Source organism: Eumetopias jubatus, unplaced genomic scaffold, assembly GCF_037043125.1.
Source record: "Eumetopias jubatus isolate StellerSeaLion01/CBP00866 unplaced genomic scaffold, mEumJub1_p1.0 scaffold_5, whole genome shotgun sequence".
Classification (NCBI taxonomy): domain Eukaryota; kingdom Metazoa; phylum Chordata; class Mammalia; order Carnivora; family Otariidae; genus Eumetopias; species Eumetopias jubatus.
This window is the reverse complement of record NW_028274811.1, coordinates 39,807,500-39,830,767: the sequence shown is the minus strand read 5'-3', so window position 1 is coordinate 39,830,767 and position 23,268 is coordinate 39,807,500. Positions and strand designations below refer to the sequence as shown.

At 46.5% G+C, this 23,268-nt stretch overlaps 1 protein-coding gene across 1 annotated transcript in view; it reads left to right on the top strand.

The window, feature by feature from the left end:
* Positions 1–23,268, top strand: part of DPYSL3 (dihydropyrimidinase like 3) — a 57,791-nt gene that overhangs the window by 16,177 nt on the left and 18,346 nt on the right. Inside the window, exons 2-6 of the mRNA XM_088023632.1 lie at positions 11,572–11,660; positions 15,964–16,148; positions 19,255–19,419; positions 21,490–21,551; positions 22,452–22,532. Coding sequence (XP_087879758.1) covers positions 11,641–11,660; positions 15,964–16,148; positions 19,255–19,419; positions 21,490–21,551; positions 22,452–22,532 — 513 coding nt within the window. The 5' untranslated portion in view covers positions 11,572–11,640. The remainder of the gene's footprint in view (positions 1–11,571; positions 11,661–15,963; positions 16,149–19,254; positions 19,420–21,489; positions 21,552–22,451; positions 22,533–23,268) is intronic.

Genomic DNA, 23,268 nt, shown 5'->3' with positions numbered 1-23,268 from the left:
CTTCATGGCTGTCTGGTTGACCAGCACCTCAAAATCATTCCTGATACTCTTGCATCTCAACTTTGTGCCTCTCTTTTCTGTTCTCCATTTGTATTCATGAGTCCTTGTTGGCCACCTTGCCTTGAAACTTCAGTTAACCTAGACACATCATTTTCCCTTCCCCTTCAGTTGCTGAGTTGATTCTAGCTTTCCTCCACAACATGGCATGCGTTTTCTAATCCATATTCTTGCTGCCACCTGGACCATAGCCATCACCTTATTCTTTCTCCTCTTTATAATTTTCTTTATTAAGCCCCTTGTGAGAGTTATAAAATGGTGTATGCTTTGTGCAACTCGTGACAATGTAAATAAACAGTGGAGAAAGAGGAAGGAACAAGTGAGTTTTCCATACCTCTTCCATCTTCATCCTTTCCCCCTACCATATCCAGTGTTGTTAATTTGGTGTACACCCTTCCAGATCTTTCTCCTGCTCGCATGAAAACATAATAAACACATTTACATATAGTATTTTTTTTTTTTTTGCTTTTACAACAATAAAATCATATGTTGCACCATGATCTGTGGCTTATTTAAAGTCAAGATGTAGATTTAACTTGTTGAAAAAAATAGGCGTATGACAACCCATCGAATGGCTGTATTGCAGTGTTATTACATCATGTCCCACAGCTGGCTATTCAGGGACTGGGCAGGATATTTTTGACTTGCCTCTCCAGTTACCCTCTCCACTTTTTCTGCTTTGCTCCATGCCGTGGGGCTATCTGGCCTGCGTCTGTAGGCCCTTTGCCCTTGGGCTCCTACTTGGATTCAGTTCCTTCAGTACAACTAGGAGATCGGAAGGAAGGTGCACTCTGAGGTCAGGGTATCTCGCCCTCCTGATTCCTTCCTACTGGGTCACGGCTGCATGCCTCTCCTGAAGGTCCCAGCTCCTGTCAGACAGAGCTGTGCATACAGCTGCTCTCCAGCTGGGTAACTACTCCCTCCCCTTGTCAGCTTCAGGCCTGGGGGTGGGGTGGCTCCCTGCTCTTGGTAGGCCCTAAGACGCGGCACATCCATTTAATTTCCCAAACCCTGCCCACACTTTGTTAAAGAATCCCTTTGTTAAACTCTCTTTAATAATCCATTTAGAATATTCTCGTTTTCTTGGTGGTTTGAATGGTATAAGCTGTTTCTTTTCTTTCTTTTTTCTTTACTCCTGCCACTTGCTATTGCTTTCTAACTGGTTTCTTCCTTTATCTCCGGCATGATTGTTCTGTCAGCTTAATTTTCTCTTCTACTTGGAGATTGCATTTCATTCATTTTCTCAAAATCCTTCTGGGGCTCCCCAGCATTCACAGAATGAAGGTCAAACTCTTTAGCCAGCCATCTCTTGCATCCCCCATTCCAGGATCCTAGGCATCAGGGACTCTGCCCAACACCACAGTTGCCCACTGAAATGAATTTCTTGCATTGATACAGTTGGTTCTCCTACTGACTGGTTATGTGATGTTGGGCCATGAGCCAACCTCTAAGGTTTCATGTCTTCATCAATTCAGTGAGGAGAATAGCAGCCTTTCACTGATGATTCATTGATCTCTTCGAAGATTGGGACGCCTGGGTGGCTCAGTCGGTTAAGCGTCTCCCTTCAGCTCAGGTCATGATCCCTGGGTCCTGGTATCGAGTCCAGCATCGGGCTCTTTGCTCAGTGGGGAGCCTCCTTCTCCCTCTGCCTCCCTGCCACTCTCTCTGATAAATAAATAAAATCTTAAAAAAAAAGAAGGTTTCAGTAAATGCTAGTTATAAATCATTGTTCCTCGGGGCACCCGGGTGGCTCAGTCCATTGCGTGTCCGACTCTTGGTTTTGGCTCAGGTTGTGATTTCAGGGTCATGAGATCAAGCCCCCTGTTGGGCTCTGTGCTCAGCAGGGAGTCTGCCTGAGATTCTCTCCCCCTCTCCCTCTGCCCTATTACCCCCCCCCCCCCCCGGCTTTCTGTCTCTCAAATAAAATAAATAAATCTTTAAAAAAAATAAACTGTTGTTCCCCCACTCTGATCAGAATTACCTCTTTGGCCATACCCGGGTGTCCAGATTAGCCATCTTCCCAAGACCTACCTCGATAAGGCCTCTGTGAACCCTTCTTTGATTTCTACTGGACAGAGGATTTTTCTCCCTTTCTCTCTCTCTCTTCATTGACAGACTTCGCTTTTTAGAGAACTTTGAGGTTTACAGAAAAATTGAGTAGAAAGCACAGAGCACTCTCATCAAGTCCCTCCATCCCCCCCCCACCCCAAAGTTTCCCGTTATCCGCATGTGGCATTGGTGTGGTACATTTGTTACAACTGATGAGCCAGTATTGATCTGTTAACAGAAGTCGATAGTTTTACATGAAGTTTCACTCTTGTGCAGTTCTGTGGTTTTGACAAATGCATAATGTCCCATACCCACAATTAAAGTATCTTATGGCATAGTTTCACTGCCCCCCAAATCCTCAGGGCACCGTCTGTTCACCTCACCACCCCCTCACCCCCCACCTCCCCAAATCACTGGCAAGCACTGTTATGTCGATAATTGGACGCTTTCTCTGGACTTCATGTTGCTATTTGTGTTCATAGCTTACTTTTCCTACACGCTCCGAACCTACACCTTCCCAGGCAGTAGTCACACAAGTGTGTGTTTCAGGAATGAATTATTAAGCCCATTTATCCCTAGAATCAAGGCCTGGGTTGAAATTTCATGCACTCCTTCCTGATGAAGTAGGCATTTGGCTTTTGCACAGGCTGTTGAGCTAAAGGGACATGGAATCGTGTTTGAACAAAGCTGGACCCCAGTTTTCCAGTCCACCTGTGTGCAGAGCACTTTCACCTGTAGCCGCGTAGATTTGAGGCCGGAAAAGGAACAAACACAACAAACAAAAACAAAAAGGTCATAAACCAAACACGAAACTATCACCTAAAGTCACACCAAAGATGGCCATGAATTAGTTCTTTAAAGCACTGACTGTTTAGTCTGTATTCTGCTTTACATTCTGGTCCTGAGCAACATATTTTATATATCATAGTAATACCTGCGTCACATTCGTCCTGGGATTTGGATTTGCCTCGAACTGTCTACCTGTGGTAGAACAGCAGTGATAGTAATATGCCTACCGCTTATGGAGAGTTTTCCAACTGTCCAACCCTGTCTGACAGTTGGTTCTCACATTATGATCTGTACTTTATAGATACAGAAGCAGGCCTTCTTAGAGACTAAAGCCAAGGAGGCTGAGGATTAGTCGAACTCTGCTCAGCTAAGGAAGCTCAGGCTCAGAGATGGATCAAGGCCCCTGCCCAACTACCACGCTGGACTTAGCAGTAATGCAAATGTGGGTCTGGCTTTCACACGCCCTTGGTCTCTCCCTGAACTCTTGCATGGCTCTGCAAATTGCTGTCAGGGCTGGTTTCCATCCCGGACAGCAACCTCTCCATCTTTCCCTCTCGGAGTCCAGCTAAAGATGTGCTAGTTTCTTCTTTTCTCCAGATCTGGCGCTTCCTGTTTTCTGAGAAGGCCTGTGTGTTCCCATGCCCCTGTCCCCACTCTGCCTCTTTCTCTCATCCCCACCCCCAACCTTCGGACACAGAGATCCTTCATGAGCCCTGGTAATCTCCCTGTGGCTCTGCTTTGGGCCCTGCTCTCATTTCTGACAAACCTGTGTGGACCCACGCTGGCCCACGTCGGCCCACGGTGGTCCTTGATGAAGAGCCGGGGTGGGGTTCCTACATGAGATCATTTTAGGTTGTTCTGTAAGAGGACGTTAGATAACACTGAATCCCACAGTGAGGCCTTGTGTCCCCTTTCTAATTCTTTTTCTAACCAGCTGAAGAGTTCAAGGAAGAAGGCTCAGTGTAGTGCTCGTCTCCAATTGGACACCTCCCTGACACTTGGTAACTTCGTTTTTTTAACAGAGGTAGCAGATCTGAGCTCCTCCTTTAGAACCCTTTTGAAGGCAGCAGAATGTCGCCAAAATGCAGTGATGTTTTTAAAGTATTCATTCCTAGGTTGGCTGTCTATTTTTGTAAGAGATACTTACAAAATTTATAGGAGTAAGACAGTGTTTACTTGGAAAATACATTTATGTAAGTATAATACTATGCAAATGGCAGTACAGTTTCTACCAGGTTATGTCAACTGTCATGAAGATTGTGCACATGTGTCTGACCTTCCTGGTTGCGATTGGAGTGGCTCTGTGACTCCTCCTGTCCTCCCTCCACCCCGCCCTCTCCTCTCGTTCCTACCCTGGTTATCGACTTGTGCTGACGCGTGTCTGGAACCCTGCTGAAGATTAAGAGACTGTTATCAGGGGGCTAGGATTAAGATGCCATCCACAGTTCATCCCCCACTCCATTCTGACCCAGGGCAGGCTACATACCTTGTCTGGCCCTCTGATAATCACATCTTTAAAATGGTTAACATGGTTCTGCGGAGGGAAGAATGCACATAGCTGGCTTTGATGTTCTGGTTCGGAAGACTGAATGTCTACCCTGCTCCGGTCAATACTGCTTGTGGCTACTGTTTTCCTCTGTGTTACCACCTCTTTCCTACTTTTTCTGCCATGTGTTCTGCCCCTGCAGGGCCAAACTAAGTATAATAAAGAAAGCGAAAGTGGTGCTTCCCATTGTTAGAATTCTGCTTAGTGGGCTTTGTTTTGAAGGCTGTGTCCCAGGTTAACCTCCCTCTAGCACAGCTTGTCTTAAGTATGTCTGGATGATGAGAGAAACAGTGTTTTTAGGTTTGGAAACTGCACTCAATTTCGGTAGAGACTCAGAGCCAAGAAACTGCCTTGCTCTTCAAGATGTCTCTCTTCTCCAGATCTTTGTCTTTCTGTCTGTCTCAATGGCCTGTTTGCCGTTGAGGGTCCTGGAAACAAATCCATACGTGGCACAGGGAGAGTGGGTTTGGGGGCAGGCTTAAGACCTTGCCTCCCACTCTCCATTCCTGCTGTAAGAGCAAGTGGATTGTTATCTCCTCTTCCAGAGGAACAAAGACTTGGAGGGGCCATGGGACTTGCCCTCTGGGGGGTGGGTTTAAAAGGAGAAGTCTTGGCTGAGCTTGGCTGCTGGTGGCAGGAGCTGAGGGTGGAGTGGGGCCTGGTGTCTCTGGCAGTCTCTTTGTGACAAGGTCTGTTATATTTGGATTAATAAAGTGCTAGTCAGTTTTTCCTGAGTATTTTTGAGCGGGAAGCTTTACACTGGCCAGCTCTAATATAAAGATGGTAGCTCACATGTCTTCAGCATTTATACAGTGCTGAACAGAGTTCAGCCCTTTCCATACAGTATCCCCATAATCCTCACCAGCACCCTCAGAGAAGGGTAGTATTGTCCCCTATGAGGTTACTGAAGCCTGGAGAAGCGAAGTCACTTGTCCAGGCGTAGGTAGCCTTTGATGCTGGAGTATAAGCTCAAGTCTGTGTGTCTCACCCGAAGTTGCATACTTAACAGCAGAGCCAGGATGGGAACTCTGGTCCCTTGGAACCTACTCCGTACCTTTTCCTGCATACTATGTTGCGTTAACCGGACTATCTTAGAAAGCCCTTTCTCTCTCTTCTTTAAATGATGCTGCTTTGGGGAAGAAAACCAGCAAGATTTCACCCGTGTTATCTATCCGTCCTAATGTATTCTTCAGAGTGGGAATGTTTTTAGGGCGCTAAATCTAATTACCCAGATGGGAATTTATTTTAAATAACCACCTGCGCCTTCATCTGGACTTTAAAAGGATCTTGAGTCCCCACTGAGGGTCAGAGTCTCTGTGCTTTGTGATTTGAACGCAGGTAACAAAGTACTTGATTTTGGAAGACATTCTTCATTTTATATCCTCCTTTTCTGTTCCTAGGATTATAGTTTTTATTCTGAGCTGCTGGGATGTCGGCAGAGTATAGAACAGATGTGTCTTAAGTGCTGTTCTCAGGCTGACTTTATTCCCTGGGAAGAAGTCCACAGAGGGCTCCGGTTTCTCTGGGAGGCATATTCTCATTACCTCAGATAGACAGAAGTGGTGATTTAAGTTCTTTTAAGTTGAAGACTAGACAAGGAAAACTAAAATGGGAACCCACGTCTCCAGTAGGCTTGAGTTCAAGATTTTGTTCTTCCATTGTCTGTTCTAGTTTGAATCTAGCCTTTCTCTCTTTTTCTTTCTTTCTTTCTCTCTCTCTTCTTTTTCTTTCTTTCTTTCTTCCTTCCTTCCTTCCTTCCTTCCTTCCTTCCTTCCTTCCTTCCTTCCTTCCTTCCTGCTTTCTTGCTTTCTTTCTTTCCTTTCTTTCTTTCCTTCTTTCTTTTAGCTCCACACCCAGTGTGAAGCCCAATGCAGGGCTCGAACTCATGACCCCGAGATCAAGACCTGAGCTGAGATCAAGAGTCAGATGCTTAACCAGCTGAGCCACCCAGGCGCCCTGAATCCAGCCATTCTTAAGCACATCCCTCCTTACAGAGTTTCTTTTCTCCTCCTTCTCCCCCTTCCTTCCTCCTTCCCTCGCTCTCTCTCTCCTCCCTTCTTTTTCTTTCTGTCTCTTTTCTCCCTTTTTCTGATATAAACTCCACATTTTTTATGGTTGACTTTTCTAATCATTACTATACATTAGTGAGGGTAAAAAGATGGGACGTTGTCAGACTTGAAGGGCTGGTGCTACCCTGGATTGTAAGTTAGGTCCCTTTATAAACAGGCCATAAGGGGCAGGTTTAATACACTGCTTTTATAAGTCGCAGCTTCAGAGTTATTGGATTCCTTAAGTTACCCGCCACAGAGAACTGGTCATCAGTTTGAGCCCTGCAACAGTCAGATTTAGTAACAAACAGTAAAGAGAGTCCTGTCAGAAAGAGCCCTTTGTCGTAAGGCTTAAGGATCAGTGGTTCACTGGCCTCAGGTGGAAATCTGTCCAGTGCCCAGAGGTAGGAGACGTGGATTTGCTTCCAACTGGAACTAATCAGCTCTGTCGCCTGGAGAAAGTCGCTCGCCTTTGTGCGGATCTCCCCGTTTGGAAAATGGGGACAGTCTCTCTCCAATATACTCAATTTAAGGCTTTTAAAAATATTCTAAAGTGCCGTAAATAATTTGAATGGAATCAATATAACTAATATTTAGGAGTGTTTACTGTGTGTTTGTGCACACACACACACACACATACACATGCACGCACATTCCCCCCCCCCCATTTATTCCTGGCAGCCACACTGTGAAGTGAGCTAGGTATTATTATCCACTCTGAGCTAATAAAAACTGAAGTTCTGAGGGGTTAAATCCTAACTCAAGATCACACACCTCGTTAAGTGGTCCACCTGATTCTCTCAGCCATGGGAGAAGCCAGCTGGACCCAGCTTGCCCTGCTGGAATGCCTGGCACCCCACTGGCCTCCAAGACCTCACCATACTCAGCCCTTGGCAGCAGAGTAGGACCCAAGGCAGTCAGAGTCCTTGGTTATTTTAGGCTCTAAATAGCTTTATTTGGGGTTCCAGATGATCCCAGTGTGCTCTAGAGATACCATCATTCTTGGTATATATCATCACGGAGAAACCTTGCTAGATGTCCAGACTAGACCATTTCACCTCTTCGGGCATCAGCTCATGGCTTCTGGACACCGTCAGTGGCTGGGAATGGAAAGTGAAGAGCCCTGCAGGGGCCCATTCACCAGTCCTTTCTAACATCATGGAGGATGACTTTTAATCATAGATGGCAAATCTGTTTTTGTCTTTTGGGTTTTCAAGCCTAGTGTGTGTTCCTCTATAGGGCTGGTCTGTGAACTCACAGGCAAGCATATTTTGTAACCAGTAACATTTGGTTTTACGTAACCTGGAGGTGGTCAGTAGTTATGCTGTTCTTCAAGGCCAGACCCAAGGCCTGCCTTTCAGACTTTCCTGTGTCTGATGAGTTTGCCTAGGTTGCCCTTTGTAGTGGATCCCACATGCATTGAAGGAGTTAAAATTAATGAAGTAGTTTTACGAACCCCTTTAATAAAAGGTAGGGGACAAGCTGGGCTGGGGACCTCCAGGGACAGCATTTGTTCAAGCTCTATGAATTGAGGTTTGGATATCTCTGGTCTGCCTGACGAAAAGAAATAATATGAATACTATAGCCGCCCATAGAGCAAGAGTCTTGTTACTCCTATCTCTGAAACTTACACCAGGCCTGTAATTCATCTCTGTGCTCTATCTATTTAGATTCCTGACTGTTGAGCCAGAGAAGGTGTATTTAATTAGCATTTGAAGAGTTTCCAATGATGCCATCTCAATGATGTCAATTCCACTTGGCTCACCTCTTAGTACGTACCATGGGCCTGAGATAGTTTTTGCCCCTCTGCTGATATTTGATGCTTGTTGAAGGAGGTAATGATCACAGCAGTTGTTCCCTAGGCTAGACGTTCGCTAGGCAGGAGGGTGGTCGTATTTCATACCTGGGCTCACTGCAGGCAGTAGCTGGCCCCTTTCCACGAAGCCGTTTTACTTCAGTTCTTTTCTAGGAAGATAAAGAACATTAGAAGAGTACTGAGCTATTAGAGGGCAACTGTATAGTTACCAGGACTATTATTATGAAGCTTCTGCTGGAGATGCTTCTGCTGCCTCCCTAGACACAGAGAGCTGTGCCTGGGACACACAGAACCCTGGTTTCTGGTACTGGTCTCTTCCTTGGTGCTGGGTTGGCTGATGGCTGCATGAGATCCATTTGTGGAGTTTATGAAGTACAGATTTGGTGGCCTAGAGCAGGGCCTGGGAATCCATAGTCTCCTAATGTGCACCCTAGTTTGGGAAGCACAGCCCTGGGATTGCCTCATATAATTTTGCAATTACTGTTAAAACAGTAGTCCAGTTTTCTGGCCACATCACATAGTTTTGTGACTCAGATGGCCCTTCCATCATAATGACATGATACAGCCTCCTGTGTCCCACCCTTCACCCATCTGTTTTACCAATATTTAACAGCTGTCTAGGATGGCCTCCAGGAATGGAGGTGAAAAAGATCAAAAGACATATGGTCCCAAGACCAAAGGAATGTTTGCTCTAGTCAGGAGACAGTGGAACAGGAAACCAGCTATTCTAGAACAATAGAGTTGTTTGAACTAAACTGCAAGGAGAGCAGGTGGAATTTGCTGGCAAGTCAGGTAATGCATCCTACAGGAGAAACCCTTCGACTGGAGGCTTGACAAAGGAGAGGGTGGTCGTCAGAAGCCACATGAACACGGGAGAGGGCAGAGGGAACTTTGTTGCAAAGGCTTAGTGGCCACAGAGCCTGCTACGTGACAATAACTACATGTTTCTTACTTTTTTTTTTTTTTAAAGATTTTATTTATTTGACAGAGAGAGACACAGCGAGAGAGGGAACACAAGCAGGGGGAGTGGGAGAGGGAGAAGCAGGCTTCCCGCTGAGCAGGGAGCCCGATGCAGGGCTCGATCCCAGGACCCTGGGATCATGACCTGAGCCGAAGGCAGACGCTTAATGACTGAGCCACCCAGGCGCCCCCCTACATGTTTCTTACTTTGCCATGGTATGAAACACGAGGCCGTACATGGTGGAAATGAGGACGGGCCTACGGACTAACGCCAGATCGGGAGGGGCTTGTGGATCACATGTGGTGGGACTTTGCCGTAGATGTCATTCGCCCATCTTCCTTGTGGCATATGTGGGTGTTTTCCTGGGTGCCTCATTGATCTGTATCTCGTTCAGAGCCTCTCCCATGACAGTACGGCGTGATGAAATCTCCTAGTCTCGTAATCCCTGGGAAGTGGGAGGAACTAAGTGGCACTTTGTTGTATCCCATATGGATGCCTGGCCTCGATTCTCAGTTTCTGGCCTTGTTCACACCCTTTTATTTCCAAAGCCACAAGTCAGCCTGTTTGTGGGCTTCCTCCCCCATTAAACGGATGTCCTTTTTGAAAGCCAGTTGCCTGCCTTGCCACCTTCATCTCTGCTGCTTTCCTCCTTGATCCCTGAGCTCCGCATCTCAAAATGGATCTTTTTCAGGTTTTCAAAGAAACAAAACTCATTTCTACCACAGGGCTTCTGCTCATGCTTTTCCCTCTGCCTGTACCTCTCCATCCCTGCCCCATCTACATCATCTTCCCCACAAAGGCCTCTTTCCGCCTCTGTTTGAACAAGCCCACTCCCCTATAGTTTGTGACACTTGATACAGTTTTACATTGTTTAATTTGTTTTGGGTTGACTTTCTTTTTTCTTGATTGCCAAATATCCCCTTTTGGTTTCATGAAAGCAGTGGCATGGTATGACTCATTCACAACTGGATCATCTCTATGTATTTAGTCATACATATTAAATAATTACTTGCTGGATGAGTGGATAGATGAACAATGGATGGATGGATGGATGGACGGATGGATGGATGGATGGGTGAGCAGATGGAGTTGAAGTCTGTAATTTGAATTCTTAACAAAATGCAATGTACCATTCTCTTCTCAAGCTGTTCCACTCAGCCAGGCTCCTCAGATTTCCTTTCTCCCCCAGGAACCAGGAAAGCGGCATCTACCCTTCATGCTACAGTCCAAACTCCATTCATTCTTTTAATGAAATCTGTGATATTGGAAGCTGACTCTACTTGGTTCCTCTCTTGAAATATATGAACTATGTGTTTATATTTTCTTTTTTTAAAGATTTTATTTATTTATTTGAGAGAGAGACAGAGAGCATGAGAGAGAGAGTGAGCATGAGTGGGGGGAATGGCAGAGGGAGAAGGAGAAGCAGACCCCCCACTAGTGGGAAACCCGACGCTGGGATTGATCCCAGGACCCCAGGATCATGACCTGAGCTGAAGGGAGATGCTTAACTGACTGAGCCACCCAGGCGCCCCTATATTTTCTTAATAACCTTGGGGTGTATGTGCATTGTTTCCAGTTGGATCACTTATCCAAAGTTCATCGAAGCTATAATTTTTTAAAAGACTTTAATTATAAGAAAGGCAAAATTTTTTTTTCATAATAAAGGCAACAAACACATTTCAGAAAAATGTGAGTATAATGAAGCAAATACAAATCCTGCATGATTTCTCCACCCTGGGTTAAATACTGTAGAATACTATAGCTGTTTTGTCTTTTTTCCATTCACTGCTTTTCCCACACATTCTACAACCTTGTGTGCACATGTTCATACATGTGTAAATATCCTGAATTTTAAACATAACGTGATCCTCACATCATTATAAAGACTTTCAGAGGCTGTTTCATTGTATGATCCCAAGTTCCATTTTTGAGAATCACTGTTGAGCACCAACGGGGTGCTAGGCACTGAAGTATATATTATATACCCCTTTAAATATTTACTGCTTCCTGAGCCAGGAAAGATAATACAAAGAGTGTCTTCTCTCAAGTAGTGATGTTTCTGAGTGGCTATGGTAGGTTGTAGAAGCAAGATGTGAAACTGTAGAATAATTTGAATTCAGGGCAAACGTGAAAAACTGGATCCCCAGTATACCCAGTTCAAACACTAGTGCATTGAGCACACAGATGTATTAAGTAAATGTGTTCCTCCTAGACCTCTAGAACAGTGAGCTGGGAAAACCTTGGCAGACCACTCTTCTCTGAATTCCTAGCTGTGAGAATGACTTATGTTTGTATTCTTTTCTAGAGTGACCGTCTTCTTATCAAGGGTGGTAGAATTGTCAACGATGATCAGTCCTTTTATGCTGATATTTACATGGAAGATGGCTTAATAAAGTAAGTATGTAGAACCTTATTTTTTTTTTTTTAAGATTTTATTTATTTATTTGACAGAGACACAGCGAGAGAGGGAGCACAAGCAGGGGGAGTAGGAGAGGGAGAAGCAGGCTTCCCGCTGAGCGGGGAGCCCGATGTGGGGCTCGATCCCAGGACCCTGCGATCATGACCTGAGCCGAAGGCAGACGCTTAATGAGTGAGCCACCCAGGCGCCCCTAGAACCTTATTTTTATCTTTTTGTACTTCCTCTCTTCATTAGAGGCTCAGAAAGAAGCTTGCTTCTTTTTTGCTTCCTAGACCTTTGATTCTCTGTGTTTCATTTCTTCTTCTCCTTAAAAATGAGTCTTTATTTTTTTTAAAGATTTATTTGAGAGACAGAAAGAGAGAGTGCACAGGGGGAGGGGCTGAGGAAGAGGGAGAGAATCCTCAAACGGACTCCCTGCTGAGCATGAAGCCTGATGTGAGGCTCAATCTCAGGACCCTGAGATCATGACCTGAGCTGAAACCAAGAGTTGCATGCTCGACTGACTGAGCCACCCAGGTGCCCCAAAGTGAATCTTTATTTTAACTCTTCGTTCTGGATGCACATAATCCCTTAAAATGGGAGCTAGCCTTAATTTATATGAGTCTTGTGAATGAAGTGAGAAATCTGAATTCAATCAACCAAATGATGCTGCGGGCTCCTTTGTGCAAACTATATTGATGGGCACTCTGTGCATCTTAGAGAAGTGGAAGATGTGACTGCTGTCCTTGAGTTTATTGAAAAAATGTGCACAAAAGGACAGCACCCTAAAAATATAAGGCCTTGTGCAGATGATGTCAAAGGAGTTCAAGTGAAGATAAATGCACAGAAAGGAGAAATCCCTTCAGAAGGTAGTGTGGGGCTGGAGAGGGCATTTGAATTGAGCCTTGGCTTAGGTAGAACCTAGGTGGGCTGAGCACAGATGGGACATGCATCTCAGACAAGATTTTCAAATAGATACTTCAGGGATGTACACTTACCTTACAAAATGATTTGTCATTGGGTGCCCGTAAGCAGTGCAGCCGCGTTCCCTTTTTGTGCAGGTTCCCTACGTAGTAACCCATAAAAGAGGATTTGGTCTACACATAGCCTTTCGTCACAGAGAGCCAGATATGCCCCCACGTTGAAAAGATATTGTGTAAGATCGGTGTATCCAATCCATCTTATGAGCCATCCCTGGCCTTGTTCAGTTTGTGTTTACATTATCTAAACTCATTGGCTCATGTGAGATTCTGGCCATAGTGGATCTCTTCGTTATCTTTGAAGACTTGGCTTAGATAGAACTTTCTGTAGGTGGCTATTCCTTGTCAGCCCCCGAATCTAGGCTGGTTTCCCTTCTATGAGCCTTCAAAACCCCTTGTGCTTTTCTCAGTCACGGCGGTTCTGACACTGTTGGGTACCCTGAAGGCAAGCACCCTGTTCTGTTCATCTCCATATCTGAGCACTTAACCCAGTACTTAGCACGGAGAGACTTTTACAAGAGCTACCTTTTAGTGACAATGTAGCATGTGCCGGGCACTGTTAAATGTTTTACATGCCTCATTTCCTTTAATCTGCGAGCAATCCCAGGAAGCAAGTACTATTACTACCTTTTTCTCAGTTGAAGAGAAAGAGGAACACAGGGAGGAAGTAACTTGCTAACGATCAACATATTAATCAAGTACACTGAATGAATGAATGAGTGAATGAATAAATAAACATGCATGAATGAAGATATTCTTGTTTAGTTGCCTTACCTACATAAACACTTCTCTTTTCTTTTTTTAAATTTATTTATTTGTTTATTTATTTGACAGAAAGAGAGAGCGAGAGAGGGAACACAAGCAGGGGGAGTGGGAGAGGGAGAAGCAGGCTTCCCGCCGAGCAGGGAGCCTGATGTGGGGCTCCATCCCAGGACCCTGGGATCATGACCTGAGCCGAAGGCAGACGCTTCACAATTGAGCCACCCAGGTGCCCCCATAAACACTTTTTCATATTAGAAATAGGAAAAATGGAAACAGTAGGCAAGCTAACCAATGTGAAACAAGAATTTCTTCAAAAGATAAGCCCCAAATGATCTTGTATTTTTCTCTTACTAAAAAATTATTGTATATCGTCAGCTCTCTTTGGAGATAGCAAGTTCCCTCATTTAGAGATTTTCAGGGATGGAAAAAAAAAAAAGTAGTACCTAACAGTCCTTCCTCATTTCAGAGCTCATGACGGGCATCACTAATTGATCACGGCACTTCTCACAGTTGAGCCTTAAATACAGGCTCAGAATCCATCTTCACACAGTGAGTCAGGCATCTACTTCCAGAGATGCCATCTCTATTAGAATAGAGGAGAAGGCTGCTTGCCAGGGATGTCATAGAAGGGATGTAACCGTCAGATGTGTGTGATGGTGGTGGAGAGGAGAGTGGATTAACAGGATCTTCATCCAATTCTGACATTTTCTGTACCATCAGAAACATTCTGAAATCACAGAGCATAAAAGCAGAAATAATTCCCTCCAGTTGTTACATGGCTGTTTGTCTACCTATGAAGGTTTATGGAGTGTCTGCTGTTTGGAAGGTGGTTGTCTAAGGCACGGGACCCATGCTATGTCACATGATATGGTGGCTGTCATTGGGACCCACATCTTCCCCCAGGACCTTACAGTCTTTTAAGGGGACTGAGATACCTGTATTTATGCAAAGGGCTTAACATTACCAGATATTATCTGTAACAAGGGTTAAAGTAGTAGAGTAGATGAGATTCAGGGGAAAGGAGGGTGCTATGTGGGATTAGCATGGTTGTTAATTATCATAGCTGATGCTTACTGAATTTTCCTGTGCCTAGCAGGGTTCTGTGGGCTTAACACGTACTAACACTTAATCTACATGACAGATCTATGGAGGAAGTGTTTTTATTACATTTTACAGAGGAAGGAATTAAGACACAGTGAGGTTAAGCAACTTGGCCAAGGTCGTAAAGCTAGTAACTAGCAGAGCCAGGATTGTGAACCCACATAGTCTGCATCCAGGGCAGATCTCTACTCTTAATTATTAGACCTGGCTGTCAGTAGGGATTTGACCAAGGAGGGGAGATGGAAGCCGAGGCTTTAAGGATTCATGTGACCTTGAGTGGCTCCATGGAGAAAAAGCGGGAAGGCATTTCTGTTTCAGACATGGTGTTCCACTAGTTTTCAAAACCGGCGGAAACACGCAAGCAAACACACACAGGGGCTGGGTAACTAACTCTTCATGCCCTGGGTTCTCAGTTTGCCTCAGAGGAAGATCAGGGAGGGAGGAGAACGGGAACATAGTGGCCAGTATCTGGACTCTAATGGAAGTATAATCAGAGGCTGCATTTCTTCCACAGTGTGTTTTGAATTGTGGTGGCTCTGGAATGGCCCACTGGGGATGTGGTGGAGTTGAACTCTTAGAGATGTCAGGAATACTTTATTTGAGTGGCAGAACTTAGATTTCGGAAGGCCAGTGGTGGACTTCTCACCGTCCTGAGAGGGAGTCTGTCTGGGCTGGCTGTGAACAAATGGGGAAGGTGTTTGTACCACTGGTAGTGGGGTACCGCTCTCCCCAAGTAGGACGTGTTTAACAGTAATGTCGAGGCTTGTGAATCTTAAGTCTCTCCAGAATTAACTGGCCGTCTAAACCAAGCAACATCGGCCAGTCTGTAAGGTAGCATTTGAGACATCCACAGCCGGGCGTCTGCGTCTTCGGCTTCCTCCTTTGAATCTGCTTTTGGCTGTGATTGACAGATAAGTTATCAGGGAAGGGTGGAATTGGGAGTGAAGACGGACGTACAAAATTACCCCAGCTGATTCCTCTTGTTGGGAAGACAGATGGACTCACTGAAGAGGATAGCTAAGTTCACATATGTATTCTCTAGATGATTCATTACTTCCTTCAGTCTCTCCTAATGGTTCATTATTTTACATTCTCTTAATTCTTTTCCAGATGTTACTTTCCACCCTTCACTCAGATAAAGAACAAAATGAAAGGGATACCAAAACCACCTATTTTTAAAAAAATATTTCTTACACACCCTATATTGTAGACACTGTCCAACCCCTGGGGTTGCAGCACTGAGCCAGGACCCACGTTCCACCAAGCAGCAGATCAGCTGCTTTTGCGTCTATAAAAGTTGTTTTCTGGGTGCACGCCGGTCTTCATTTGCTTCTAGATTGTTAAGCTTGCGACTCACTTGCAAAGACCACTCTAAGCATGCCTAAAATCTTTACAATACTATGTTTGTCTTCAGAGTGGCTCTTTTAAATAACCAGTTGCTTCCCTGTCTCACCAGGCAAATCGGAGACAATCTGATTGTCCCTGGAGGAGTGAAGACCATCGAGGCCAATGGGAAGATGGTGATCCCTGGAGGCATCGATGTCCACACTCACTTCCAGATGCCATACAAGGGAATGACCACAGTGGATGACTTCTTCCAAGGGACGAAGGCTGCCTTAGCTGGGGGCACCACCATGATCAGTGAGTCGCCCGACCCTGCACGCTCCTGGTCCCAACAAGTGACTGGTTTCAGTGACAGCTTAACCCCTGTGCTCTATGGCGATATCTTGTACCTGCCTCTCAGTTCAGTGTACAGCTCTTCCTCCTGATGGGACCTGAGGACAGCAGGTGGTAGTGGGGACCCTGACAGCTCCCTGACATTGCCTAGACGAGATTCATGAGGCTCTCAGCCAGGAAAACAGCTGTCCTCTCTTGTCCCTGAGAGCAGGGGCTGTGTGTGCAGTGGGTGGGGATTCAGCAATCATCTGTGGGCCGGACACCGGGATAAGTGTGGAGATGGGCCATTCAGCACTTCCAGCTCGGGCCTGAGGCAGGATGGGGCAGAGAGCACAGGCAGAGCAGTGTGAATGGGGTTCAGCATCCCCGAGCGGGGAAGGTAATGGGGACCTGCCCTGCTTGAAACTCGTGGGCTTCAGTGGCATTGACTGGTACCTGGTCTGGTACCATTGACTGGTACCTCTGTCTCTTGACCAATTCCTTTCTGAAGATGAGGCAAGCGGTGGGGCTGGTTTCCTTTGTTTTTTGTTTCTGTTTTCTTTCTTTCTTTCTCTTTTTTTTTTTTTTCTGGGAACTATTGCAATTCCAGAGAAACCTAGGGAGTTGCATGCCATTGGATTACGGAACAGATAGCATTCCAGGGCAGTCCTTCCTGTCCCAAAGGAATCCCAAGGAATTGGGTCCAATCCCAGTCCCGGCACTAAGCTTGGTCAGCAAGAGCACTGTTTATTTTGCCACTGTATACACCCGTCCACGAACACAGAACAGCCTGAGCTGTGGAGTTGCTCCTTGTCTTTTGCCTCCTTTTGACGGGAGCACTAGCAAGGTTGAGCTCCAGCAAGTTGGGTGTCCAGGAAAATTGCATCAAGGCCGTAAAAGGTGCAATGGAGGGAGACCAAAGCTTTTCCCCAGCCAAAGGGAGGAAGCCAGCTGATTTCTCAGCAGCTGCCTGCCCACAGAAGCCCTGATGTAGGTCCAGACGTCAGTGATGCGGCTCCTTGCGTCTGCTTTCTGATAAGCACACGTGGGCTGCCTGCGGTAGGAGGCCGAGGAAGTGAGTGATCTCGGTTTGGCTCTCTGCCTTCCGGGCAGAGAGTTGGACCTGTTCAGTGTCCGGGGAGTGTGTGTTGTGCTTGGTCTTTCAGGTTAGGGAAGGAGCTAGAGGGAAGGCAGAGTTGCAGGTGACGTGAAAACCATACCAAGAAACCCAAAGCTGTACATGTCCTTCATAGATAGTTTAAGACCCTGGATATGCAGCAAGAGAAGGAAGCCCAGAAAGCCCACATCCCTGTTACAGTTTGGCTGTAGTTTCCTTCCTGTGAAGCAGAAACAGGATCGCGATAGACGTACTGTGTCTTAGTGGTGTTTTAGTGTATCATTTCACTAAATAATCTAGGCATGGATGTCTTTCCTTTCATTTCTTTCCTTTTTTTTTTTTAAAGATTTTATTTATTTATTTGACAGAGAGAGATACAGCAAGAGAAGGAACACAAGCAGGGGGAGTGGGAGAGGGAGAAGCAGGCTTCCCGCTGAGCAGGGAGCCCGAAGTGGGGCTCGATCCCAGGACCCTGGGATCGTGACCTGAGTCGAAGGCAGATGCTTAACAACTGAGCCACCCAGGCGCCCCTCCATTCATTTATTTTCGTTCCACTACAGCATTTAAAATGGGTGCCTACTAATCCATCTTATGAAGGTATATTTATTATTTAGCCAAACTTTCTATTGTTAAAAGATTTTGATGGTTTCCAGTTTTTCACTTAAATAAATATATAAATAATGTTTGCAGTGGCAACATCTTCAGCACCCACATTTTGCAAACAGCGTGTTTATTTCCTTGGGAATAATTCTTAGGCACAGGAATAATCATCGAGTTAAGGTATGAAAAATACCAAGATTTTTTAATGTGTACTTCAGAATTGTTCATAGGAACGTTGTACCAATTTGCACTTCCCCTCAGCTGTCTTATCCTCCCCAAATGTGAATGTCATCATATTGAACAGTGCTGCCCACGGTTGCAGGTACTGCAGGAGTAGATTGGGCCTCAAAAGAAAACATATTCTTTCATTTTTTTTTAAAGATTTTATTTATTTATTCTAGAGAGAGAGAGGGAGAAAGCAGGGGGAGGAGCAGCAGGAGAGGGACAACCAGACTCCGAGCTGAGCCCACTGCAGGGCTCCATCTCAGGACCCCAAGATCATGACCTGAGCCGAAAGCAAGAGTCAGACGCTTAACCGACTGAGCCACCCAGGCACCCCAAGTAAAAATATTCTTGACAAAAAGTTTACATGGAAATAAGATCTGTGGGCTGAGCATCAGGTTTGTGACACTGGCTCTTTGTTATGGCAGTAAGCACAAGGATGTCACTGTCCTGTTACCTGACCTCACTTTAATTACCCTCTTTCCACCTTAAAAGGGAGTCTGACTTGCTTCGCTAGCGGTGACTTCCCATAATACTGGTAATAATGGCACATAGTAGGTGCTCATTGACATTACTGAGCACTTACTATGTGCCAGGCATCAGGTGAGATACTTTTCATGCATTTTGCCATTTAATCATACAACAAAATTAGAAGGAAGGGACTATGACATTCCACTCTCTACCCCACTGAGCGCCGATTTCAAGGATGAGAAAACTGGGGTTTAGAGAAGGTAGTAGTTTGTCCAAGCGCAACGTGGGTAAGTGACAGTTAAATGATCAGTAATCTGGGAACTGCCAGAGAACACTTTCTTTTTTTTTTTTTTTAAAGATTTTATTTATTTATTTGAGAGAGAGAGAATGAGAGATAGAGAGCACGAGAGGGAAGAGGGTCAGAGGGAGAAGCAGACTCCCTGCTGAGCAGGAAGCCCGATGTGGGACTCGATCCCAGGACTCCAGGATCATGACCTGAGCCGAAGGCAGTCGCTTAACCAACTGAGCCACCCAGGCGCCCAGGGAACACTTTCTAAGGTGAAGTCCATGCTCAGGAAATAGAGGCTTTGCAGCCTTAGCTAAGTGAGCAGGAGCAGGCCTGTTCAGAGGGGAACAGAGGCGGTGTCAGTGACTTACCCATCTGGGGCCTCTGTCATTCAGTTGACCACGTGGTGCCCGAGCCCGAGGCCAGCCTGACGGAGGCTTATGAGAAGTGGCGAGAGTGGGCAGATGGGAAGAGCTGTTGTGACTATGCCTTGCACGTGGACATCACCCACTGGAACGACAGTGTCAAGCAGGAGGTGCAGAACCTCATCAAGGACAAAGGTGAGCCCCTGTGTGCCCATCCCCCCCCTTCTCCTGGCTCAGAGCCCAGAACCTCATGTGTGAGTGCTAGGTGAGGGGTACTGCTGCGTTCCAGGCACTTGGTCTTGGTGTATGCCATCTCACTCCTTACAGGATCCACATAATAGGGGTGATTATCCTCAGTTCTCAGCTGGAGAGCCTGAGGCTCAGAGTAAGTGGCCCAGGATCACAGAGCTAGTTAGCAGAAAATGTGCCCAAAGTCTGGGCTCTTCACCTCAGGCAACACTGCCCATTTGACAGAGGAAGAAACTGAGGCCAGGAGAGGTTAGCATCTTATGGAAGGTCATACAGCTACGGAATACGAGATTCGGAATTTTTAACTTTTGTAACTTGCGCTCCAAAGATCAAACCATTACGGTTCTCAAACAGTGGCATCCTCAGAAAAGGCTACGGCATTTGTGGGAACGAAGATGTGTTCGCACTCAGGCTAGGAGCTTAGGACATGGAACTGTGGGTGTCCTCTCAGTGAGTACATGATTTAGGTTTCCCTGGTCGTCTTAGATTCTTCTGTTCTCTGCTTCCTTCTCCCTTCTGATCGTTAGGTATTTCGCATACACGCACTACCCCCCATACACGCACACAGACGCGCAGTGTGCTCGGCATCATAACGTGGCCTGGGGGATTTAGGGAAGCATAAGGTGTGGTCTCTGCTGAGTGTCCAGGGCAAGAGGAAGCAGACCGGTGAAGAGCAACAGGGTAAATGCCACAGGATGCAGAATATTGTGGTAATAGTAATAGCATTATACTAATTTCATTACAATCACGGTACTAATACTAACGTAATAACATGCATTGTTATAACACTAACTTAATAATACTATTCTCAGTGAGCTGCCTGGATGCAGATGCCAGAGTGCAGTGGAAAAGAGTGAGCTCTGGGTGGCAGGGGAGAGACTGGGCTCCCAGACGATGAGTTTTCCCTTCCCTGTCCCTCCTCACCTGACGAGCTCTGCCCAGACATTCCTGATCCAGGATATGAGGTTATAACCCCGTCTTTTCTTGTGATTCCTTTCACACTGCGCATCTCAACTGGGATAGAAAATGGAAGGGCTTTAACACCCACTTGCCTTCCAAAGGGTCCGGGTCATTCCGCAGATGACGGAGAGGCTTATGGGAAGGGTAATGTTGGGAAAAGCTGCCCCGAGCTGAACCACTCTGGGTAGGGAAGTTCTCACATTACAACCCGCTTTTGGCCTGGAACACTGTGGGCTGAGATGGCCCTAATGGTTGGAGACCAAAATTATCCTCCTTTCCTCAAAATGACTCTCTGTTCCCCAGCCCTACCTATTTATATAAATTACTACATTAATAGTCTGTTTGGGGGTGAAAAATTAGATAGCTCTTTCCCTATAGCCCTTACAGCTTAGATATTTGAGCACACGGTGCACCTTGACTTCTGCCCCTTAGCCCCGTTAGTTCCCTGAGGATATGGTCTCCGTCCTAGATGCAGCCCTCCCCCCGCCCCCCCGCCCCCCCGCCCCCAGCTCCAGCACAGGGTCTAGTGGGCAGTAGGCATTCCTTAAGTGGTGAAATAAACCCATCCCAGGAGCTCCATTAATGAAGCTCAAATATGGTGGTAGGTCTGGTGCTGAGACTTTGGTATCTGTTGTCTCATTTAACGTTTCCAACTGCCTTAGGAAGCAGGCTCTTGTCATTTTCCATTTTACAGGTGAGGACACCAAGAGGTGAGGTATTCCAGGCTCGCTGAACTAGTATGAATTGCTGCCCCCGATTCTCGGTGGTGCATCCTACCTCAAGCAACGGCAAAGCTTACTGACCCTCTGGGCTGGGGAATGGGGGCGGCGGCGGGGGGGCAAGACAGAGGTGCAGCAGAGCCCATTCTGCTGTGACACCATGTAGGCATGGCTGCTTTTGCACGTGAGGAGAGAACAGAGAATGGGAAGCATCTGCTTTATATTGGACAAGTGCCTGTAATGCACTTGGACCCCATGAGTGACGGGAGCAAAGGAAGGAGAGCGGTCGTGCTAATGTTGTCGTCTTCCTGTTTTCCCTCCCTTCCCTCTCTTGCAGGGGTTAACTCCTTCATGGTTTACATGGCCTATAAGGATTTGTATCAAGTGTCCAACACAGAGGTAAGAAGCCATTGCTGGGTGGTTTGGGGTATCTGGATGGGTTTCCCATTGTTGCCGATGACCTTGGCTCTTAGAGCATGAGTCACTGTGGTCGCTGTGGGAGGCTGCTAGACCAGAGTGCTTCTTAAAGCCCTCGCAGTCCACGCCACATTTTAAATAAGGTAACAGGCAGGGTGCCCATGGCAAGGCAGACCAGGAGCTAGAATTTCCACTGGCAGCAGCTTTCTCAAAGGGCCAAGAGGAAAGGCATGCTGAAATCTCCGTGTCTCACACAAACCCTAAACCCCGCATGAGCTCAGTGGAAGTACGAGGGGCTCTGCCTCGCAGGATTAAGGAGGGCCTCCTGCTCTTTGGGGTAGTAGCTTGCCTGTGACTCTCCCCGAGACAGTCCTATGGCTTGTGTCGGTTTGAGATGAACCTCCTGTTGTCAGAGGAAGTGCAGGGAGTGAATTCCCATCCCTCCTGGTTGGGAGGTGGGGGGAGGTCTACCTTGAAGGGTTAGGGGATAGGGGAGCCAGCTGTCCTTTGAGCTTCTGGCCAGGTGGTAGCAGCTCTCAGGAGCACTGGTTGAGAAGGACTGTGAAGGTCTGTCCCAGCAAAACAGGATCTAATACCATTAAAAACGTGTGCATGAGGCAGAATTAGAAGGCTCGATAGCACTTTGTTGTACATTTGCCCTGTCCGCGGAGGAGACATGACGCGTTCTTTATAGAGACAGTCTGCTAGAGTTCCTGTGGACTCGCACTCTTTGGTCGTGCGTGTTTTCATCTGTGTTTTTGCCCTAAACACTGATTCCCTCTGGTTTTCCTCATTTGTTTTATCTGTGGCCCTAGTGATGGACCCCTGTGTGAAGTTGCCTCCGTGGCTTGTGAAGGTGACAGCGACTCCTTTCTCTTTCAGCTCTATGAGATCTTCACCTGTCTGGGTGAGCTGGGAGCCATTGCGCAGGTTCACGCCGAGAATGGGGATATCATTGCCCAGGTAATGCCATGCAGCTCCCCAGGGTGTGCTCTCTGCACGGGCTGGGGTCTCCGGCCCGTCTCTTTCCTTGTTCCTTCAATATTGCGTGAGCTCTTCATGGGTGCAAGGCTCGGTCCCTGGGCTAAAAACAGAGACTGCCCTAAAGAATGTCCCAGGCTAGAAGGAGGCAATGAAGGCAAGAGAGGGAGAAAGCCGAGGATGCTGTATAAAGGGGGGCTGTCTGGCCATCGTGGGGGATCAGAAGAGGCATCCCAGAAGAGGTTTTCAAATTAGGCCATTTAGTGGGAGAGCATTGCTGATTCTCTTGGAAAAGTAAGTCCAAGCTATGTGACAGTCTCTGCCCTAGAGAAGAACCCTAAGGCGGCGCTTCTCAGAAACCTGATCCAGGACTGCAGAGCTCACGGCTTTAGGTAATAAAGAATGTGGGTCTTGTGGGGATCAGACACCCCATTGGTTTCCTAGAAGTTGTACTGAGAAACCTGAGGCAAGAGTGAGGAAAGCGAGGCCCCAAGGCCCAAAATGATCATTTATGAGGAAGCAGAAGGCACTCTCTCCATCTCCTGGGTCGCTTAATGGGCTGGATGCACAGATGTGTCTTAGCCAGGGTCTTGTTTACCTCAGAAGCATTCAAGATTGGCCTCCACTAGGAGGAGGCTGCTAGAAGAGTGGGAGCTCTCTTGGTCCATTGAATAATATTCACAGCAAAAACCATTATTCATTCTTTCAAAGAGTATTT